Source organism: Myotis brandtii, unplaced genomic scaffold, assembly GCF_000412655.1.
Source record: "Myotis brandtii unplaced genomic scaffold, ASM41265v1 scaffold698, whole genome shotgun sequence".
NCBI classification, from domain to species: Eukaryota; Metazoa; Chordata; class Mammalia; order Chiroptera; family Vespertilionidae; genus Myotis; species Myotis brandtii.
The window spans coordinates 797,187-804,249 of NW_005370731.1; the positions used below are offsets into that span (position 1 = coordinate 797,187).

Sequence of the window (7,063 nt, forward strand, 5' to 3'; positions counted from 1 at the left end):
CAGGCACAGCTATATTGATGAGCATTGCATGTGAGAGGCTTTTTAAAAAAATGTTTTTATTGATTTTAGAGAGGGAGAGGAAGAGGGAGAAACATCGATTTGAAAGAATCAATTGGCTGCCTCCTGCATGCCCCCTACTGGGGATTGAGCCCACAACCCTGGCATGTGCCACTGAGGTTGGAGATCAGAAGAGACCAGTTTTTCTTCATAGCTCATATATAGGCATAAAGGCAGATGGGAGATTAACCCATATTGGGGCTGTGTATTAGTTAATTCTTTTGGTTGCAAGTAAAAGAAACTCAAACTACCTGAAGCAGAAGGGGAAATTACTGGAAGGATACAGCTGGTCATCAAATGGGCCCTGGGACTGAAGTGCTTTAGGAAACCTAGGAAGTTGTCTCTCATCTCTGCCCTCTGTAGACCACATACTGGAACTTGGCCACCAATGGCTCCCAAGTTTTAATGAGTTACAGTCAGGTCCAAAGAAAATTATAAATTCCTAGGTGAAGAAATAGTTAGGCCGGCCTAGTGATAAAAGTAAGGAAAAGAGCCAGTTCTAAAACGGGGGCTAGGCAGTCATCTAATAGGTCTTTGCTAGGGTAGGGGAGGTCTCCATCAGAACTGTAAAAATTTCTACTTGGTTAAGGAACTAGACTTACATTTTATAAATAGTAATTCCACAAGGAACATAATCCATTCAACAGACATTTTAATGAGATCCAATCTGGTCTGACCCCTACCTTGGGGTAGCTCATCATCCAAGGAGAAACAGTTACAATGGAACTTGCTAAACACCAGAACAGAGGTCATTACAAAAGCTGTGTCCCCAGTTGCTCCCGACTCCGGGGCTGAGATCAGAACTAAAGTGGTAGGATGCCCCCTTCTAACTGTGGTAATGAGACGAGTCAGGTTTGGAAATTCCAATTTGGTGCAGCTACCCAAAGCAGCGATAGGCCTGTTCATTCAATTCAGTAAAGCTTTACTGAGCACCTACCTTGGGGTGGGTGCCCTGGAGGCTTATCAAAGATTAAGTGAGACACATTGCTACCTCTGGAGCTTCAGTGAGGGGCAGGCATGAACACAACTCGATGACTATATACTCTTTCTGTTTTGTATGCAATCACCTAACTTGCTACCCTCCTTGAATGGCCTCACTTCATTTTATGGAAAAAATGTTGACTGAGGACTCATGGAAGGTTCTGTGTTGAAGTGAAATCTAGGCTCTTCTAACCACTGGCTGCATGGAACCAATCCAAACCCACCAGACCAAGTACAAGCCGGTCCGGCTCTCCCCTCTTGCTGCTAGCCCATATGCCTCCCCCTGCTTTTCCTTAAGATCAATCTTGTCCCACCACTCGCTGAACTTATGTCCCGGACCCAACTTGAACCAATTGTCCAAACAGAGTGCAGAAGACTTAGCTTCACAGCATGTGGTTTAAAAAAAGAACCTTAGGTTTTGGGGTGTCTCCAACCCAGTAAACCCCAGGTACAGGCTGCCACTCCTCCCAAATCCAATGCAACCTAGAGCTGTTAAAACAAGTCCAGACCAAGGAGGTATACACTGTGGTGCTGGCTTATTTTTGTATGGCCCTTTAAAAGGAACATTGAAGATCATGTTTGCAGATCATGTGTGGGAACTGAAACCCTATCTTTTAGGAATGATTGACCAAATGCTGTTAACCTGAACGGCTGCCACGTAGAGGAAATATTAAACAGGTTCTGGCCAAGCCTTACAGGGAAGGAGTCCGGCACTTACCCACCCTCTAAAGATCACAGCTATCCACAAAGAAATGACCTGCCTTGTGAGGTAGTGACCTCCCTGTCAAGGGAGGTTTAAAGCAAGAGTAGAACACCACTTGGCAGGAGTGTTGTAAAAAGGGGGCCACGCCGGTATGGAGGAAGAGGCAGAGGCGGGGAAGATCCTGCCACCTATAAATAGGATCCTCCTGAGGCATGGAAGGGGAGATCCCTATATGCAAATTAGAAAGGCAGCCAGCCCCTGAAGTATAAGGGGAGACATTTTACCCTGATGGTCACACACACAATTTCTTTTAGGGTTGGACAGCTTGTTAAACTTGAACCAAATGATGTGACCTCTCCTAAGGGGACCATCTGTTCTAGACAGAGTAAGGCAGCCAGGGTGGTAGAATGTACTCAAGTTCAGGTCTGTGGCAGGAGACCTGGGTTTTCGTTCTGAACCTGCCCTGTATGACCTAGGGCTTCTCCTTCCCTTCTCTGGCCTCTCAATGAAATGAAATGAACTTAAGACAGTCCTTCCCACTCTAAAGGGTACTGCCCTTTTGACTGGTTCCCTCTATAGCAGGTCTAGGGCTACAGTTTTGGACTCGGGGACTACACTTGTGCACGGCCAGAGACCACCTCTGGCGAAAGCAACGGCCACACTCAAGGCAGGGGAAAGGCTTCTCCCCAGTGTGCAGGAGCTGGTGCTGCGCCAGGTGGCTCCACTGGGCAAAGCGCTTAGAGCACAGGTCGCAAGCATAGGGCCGCTCGCCTGAGTGAACGCGCCTGTGACTGGCCAGCAGTGAGGGGTAGGCAAAGCGGCGGCCACAGTCGTCACAGGCGTGCAGCTTCTCCTCGGTGTGCGTGCTGCGATGTATGGCTAGGGAGCCGCTTCGGCGGAAGGCACGGCCACAGTCTGGGCAGGGGTAGGGCTTCTCTCCTGTGTGCAAGAGCTGGTGCTGGAGCAGCGTACTGCGCTGGGAGAAACGGGCCTCACAGTGCTCACAGGCATAGGGACGCTCCCCAGAGTGCACTCGCCGGTGGCTCACCAGGCGGGAGGACGAGGAGAAACGCCGCTCACAGTCTGGACACGGGTAGGGCTTCTCGCCGGTGTGGATGCGCTGGTGGATGACCAGAGCGGTGCGCTGGCGGAATCGGCGGTTGCATTCCAGGCAAGTGTAGGGCTTCTCTCCCGTATGTGTGCGCTGGTGGATGGCGAGCAGGGATGGGTAGGCAAAGCGTCGCGCACAGCTAGGGCACTGGTGGGGTTTTTCCCCTGTATGTGTGGTCCGGTGATTGGCCAAGGACCGGCTCCTCCGGAAGCAGCGGCCACAGTCAGGGCAGTGGTAGGGCTTCTCGCCTGTGTGGATAACCTGGTGCTGGGAGAGGTTCTTACGCTGGGAGAAACGTTTGCCACACTGGTCACAAACATAGGGACATTCACCAGAATGTGCCCGCCGGTGACTGACCAACAGAGATGGGTAGGAAAAGCGGCGCCCACAGTCTGGGCAAGGGTAAGGCTTTTTTAGATTCTGGGCACACTTGTGGCTTTTGAGAGCCGGGTGATCAGGGAAGGTACAACCACAGTCAGGGCAGATGGGACCCCCAGATGTCTGTCTGGGAATCAGTCGGGGCTTGCTGGGCTTCCGTCCTCTCTTCCCCTTCCGGGGTGCCTCCTTAGGTGGGAATACTTCCTCCTCTCCATTCTTCTTTCTGGTTCTGGTTTCTACAGGGACACAGGAAAAATTAATTTAACACATACTGGGCTACTACTCTTGCCTATTATAGTGTTTACAGGTTATAAGACAAATAAGTTGGCCCCTGTCTTCAAGGAGTGTTAGTGACACAGACAACCTAATACAGTATGGAGGGAATTACAGGAGCCCCAACCCAGCTTGGAGAAGTTGGGGAAGGTTTCTCGGAGATTAAGCTGACTTTAAAAATTAAACTTTTTTGAAGAGGTAAGTATAAGGTAGAAAGTGGAAACAACGTACGAGCTAGCAGAGACTAGGTCATAGGCCCTCTAAGCCAATGGTTCTCAAATTTTATTGTGATCAGAATCATTTGGAGGGCTCCTGGAACAGACTGCAGGGCCCTGCTCCCAGTTTTCATTCAGCAGGTCTGCATCTGTAACATGATCAGGGTGATGCCCATACTGGTCTGAGGACCACACTCTTAGAACCACTGCTGTAAGGACTGTGAACTCTATTTTACCCAATGGCTCTCAAACCTAAACATACATCCCAATCCATTGGGGCTAGTAAACCACACACATTCCTAGACATCTATAAAGGTGAATAAATAGTTCTGGTATGGGTTCCCCCAAGTGACTAGTGTAACCGATGGCCATTTGATAACCCATCTTGGCAAAAAAGGAATAGTTTTTTTATCCTCACCCGAGGACATGCAGAGAGGTGAATAAGTAGCTCTGGTATGGGTTCCCCCAAGTGACTAGTGTAACCAATGGCCATTTGATAACCCATCTTGGCAAAAATGAATAGTTTTTTTATCCTCACCCGAGGACATGCAGAGAGGAAGGGGTGGGGTGGGGTGGGGGGGGACACATCGATGTGTGAAACATCAATAGGTTGCCTTCCCTACATTCCCTAGGGATCAAACCCTCAACCCAGGTATGTGCCTGACCAGGAATCAAACTGACAACCTTTCCCTGCACAGGACAACACTCAACTAACAGCACTCCAGGTGGGCTACATGGTTTTCTTTTTCCCTTTATTATTATTTTTCCATCACCATTTACAGGCTGAATGGTTTTTGTTTTGTTTTAAATATATATCTTTTTATTGATTCAGAGAGAGAGGGAGAGATAGAAACATCAATGGTCAGAGAGAATCATCAGTTGGCTGCCTCCTGGATGCCTCCTTCCCAGGCATGAGCCCAAAACCCAGGCATGAGCCCTGACTGAGAATCAAACCGTGACCTCCTGGTTCATGGGTTGAAGCTCAACCACTGACCCACACCTGGCTGAATGGTTTTAAGCAAGGAAATATCATGGTCAGATCTCAATCTTAGAAAGATAGCCCTGGTCTTAGAGAATCTGACAGTTCCATCTGCCCCTGTGGGTGGATCTGGGGCCATTCTACCTGAATGGCATTAATCAGAGCCTTGCTTGATCCTGAGGAGAGTGCTGTATGTCTTGCACTGATGGGGGTCCTGCCAGAGGTCAGAAAGAGGCCCCTGCACCCCAGGCAGCTGTTCTCCATGAAGTCCCTTCGACCAAAACACAGAATTCAGAGAGGTATAGGTTCTCTCTCCAAGAAGGGTGGGGCAGGGATCCTGGGAAGGAGGTAGGAGGGTAGTAGCTTCTCTATTCACACAATAGAGAACTACACACACAGTCAAACCTCGGTTCTGGAAAGTTCCTATCATGAACAATTTGCTTCTCCACCTGACAACCCTTTCAAGCTGATACCTGTATGGTCATGTGCAACAAACAAAGGAGAGAATGTGCAAGTAGGAGTCAGTTTACCACTGTTAAAATCTCAGGATATTGTGCTGTGAATATTTTCATGGTTGTTGTTTTTTTTGCTTTTGTTGCTGCTTGTTATTATTAAATCTTCATATTTTACTGTACATTTCATTTCCTTTTTATTAAATTTTCATTTATATTTCATGTCTTTTTTGCTTTTAAAGTATCTATAAATATTTATAGATTAAACAGTACATTAGACATGTACTGTATATAAAAAAGGTTAAAAGAGAATCATTTGGGAGTCTGGAATGAATTCAATTTACAGTGTTTCTAATGAAAAAATATGATTCGGTTTTCGATCAGCCTTACGAAATGAATTCAGTTCGAGAACCGAGGTTCCACTGTAGTTGGTCTTCAAGCTGACAGTGAATCTCTGTGTGGTGGACCAAACCAACACCGTCATAAACGGTCCCCTGAAACCGTGAAAAGGAACTCGGTAAATGGAGAACTGCAACATGGGTCACAGCCACCCAAACTCTGGACCGAGTCACCACAAGCTGCGGGCCCCCCACGGGCATTTTTCACTCACTTCTTTGGACCATTAGTCCCCTGGGGCACTCCTGTGGATCCAGGGCAGCTGGTTCCCAGTCTTCGGTATTTCGTTCCAACCAGGAGATGAGGGCTGGTTTGGGACCCGCGCACCCTGGGGAAGGAGAACCAGCTCATAAGTAACTCCGGGTAAATATGTTCCCGGAGCATCTGCTGCCAAGCCCCCATCCTCCTGCACTGACACAGCCTGGTCGCAGTCCAGGACCCTGGACACCCTGCTCCCCACCCCAAAAAAAAAGCTGCTGGTGGGACAGTGAGCGGTCAGGGCTCACACGCCTCCGAGCCCCTCTAGCATCTCCTCCGTGAGCCCCAGTGAAGGTGAAGGAGGGGGGCGCCGACCCGGGCCTCACCGAGCGCGCCCAGGTGGCCGTAGTTCTCCCGCATCACGTCCCGGTACAGGGCCCTCTGCGCGGGCCGCAGGCACCCCCACTCCTCCGGGGAGAAGTACACGGCCACGTCCGCGAACTTCACCGCCCTGGGCTTCCTTCCCCTTCTCCGGCCGGGTCCGGCCTCTCCGGGTCCCCGCGCGGAGCGTGGAGCGGAAGGCGGTGCCATTGGGCCAGAGAAGCCGGCGCCACGACCTCCCGTTCCCGGCTCGGCCCCTAGCGGACCCCGGGATTTGGGAGCCCTCGGGGTGCCGGGACTGACGTCCTAGGGCAGGCCAGGAGGGAATCGCAATCAGCCGCCTGCGGGGCTAACGGAAACCTCTCGCTGTTATTCAGGAAACTCCTGCCCGAACGTGGGGGAAAGGCACCGGAAGATGCCTTCGGCGAAAATGGCGGCGCTGCTACTGCACCGCCTGGGCCTGGAACACAGGCAGCTTCCAGCTATCGATTTTATTGACCAGAGCGCCATGACGGCTTCCTACCCTCTATGCCCTCAAGTGTGATGGCGCTGCGATTGGGCTTCACGCCCTTTTTCCTCCTCTCCCACGCGCTCATTGGGCGGCGGTGGAAGATCGAGCGTTCTGATTGGCTGCTGACGAAAGCGGCCTGTTTGAACGAAGCCAACGGAAGTTTAAGGGCAGGAAACTGGCCCCCGGTGTCCGGTGACGGAGTTTTGAGGCGGGAAAGCCTCCAGGTGGCCTGGGATTAGCCGGCGGCGGTCGGAGCGCTGCCCACCCGAGGGAGGGGCGGGTCTGAGCGAGGGAGCCGCTGGGTTCCTTTTCGCGTCTTTCTAGAGCAGTGGTTCTCAACCTGTGGGTTGCGACCCCCATCGCCTAAGACCATCGGGAAACACATATATAATTACATATTGTTTTTTTTGTGATTAATCACTATGCTT

The 7,063-nt window shown here is 50.6% G+C and overlaps 1 protein-coding gene across 1 annotated transcript; it reads right to left on the bottom strand.

The window, feature by feature from the left end:
• Nucleotides 1-689: 689 nt before the first annotated feature.
• Nucleotides 690-6,686, bottom strand: ZNF689 (zinc finger protein 689). Its single transcript, XM_005882039.2, has 3 exons — nucleotides 6,130-6,686; nucleotides 5,760-5,873; nucleotides 690-3,466 (listed from the first exon to the last, which is right to left on the bottom strand). The coding sequence occupies exons 1-3, from the start codon at nucleotides 6,332-6,334 to the stop codon at nucleotides 2,283-2,285; spliced, it is 1,503 nt and encodes a 500-aa protein (XP_005882101.1). The 5' UTR covers nucleotides 6,335-6,686; the 3' UTR covers nucleotides 690-2,282.
• Between the last annotated feature and the right edge of the window lie 377 nt (nucleotides 6,687-7,063).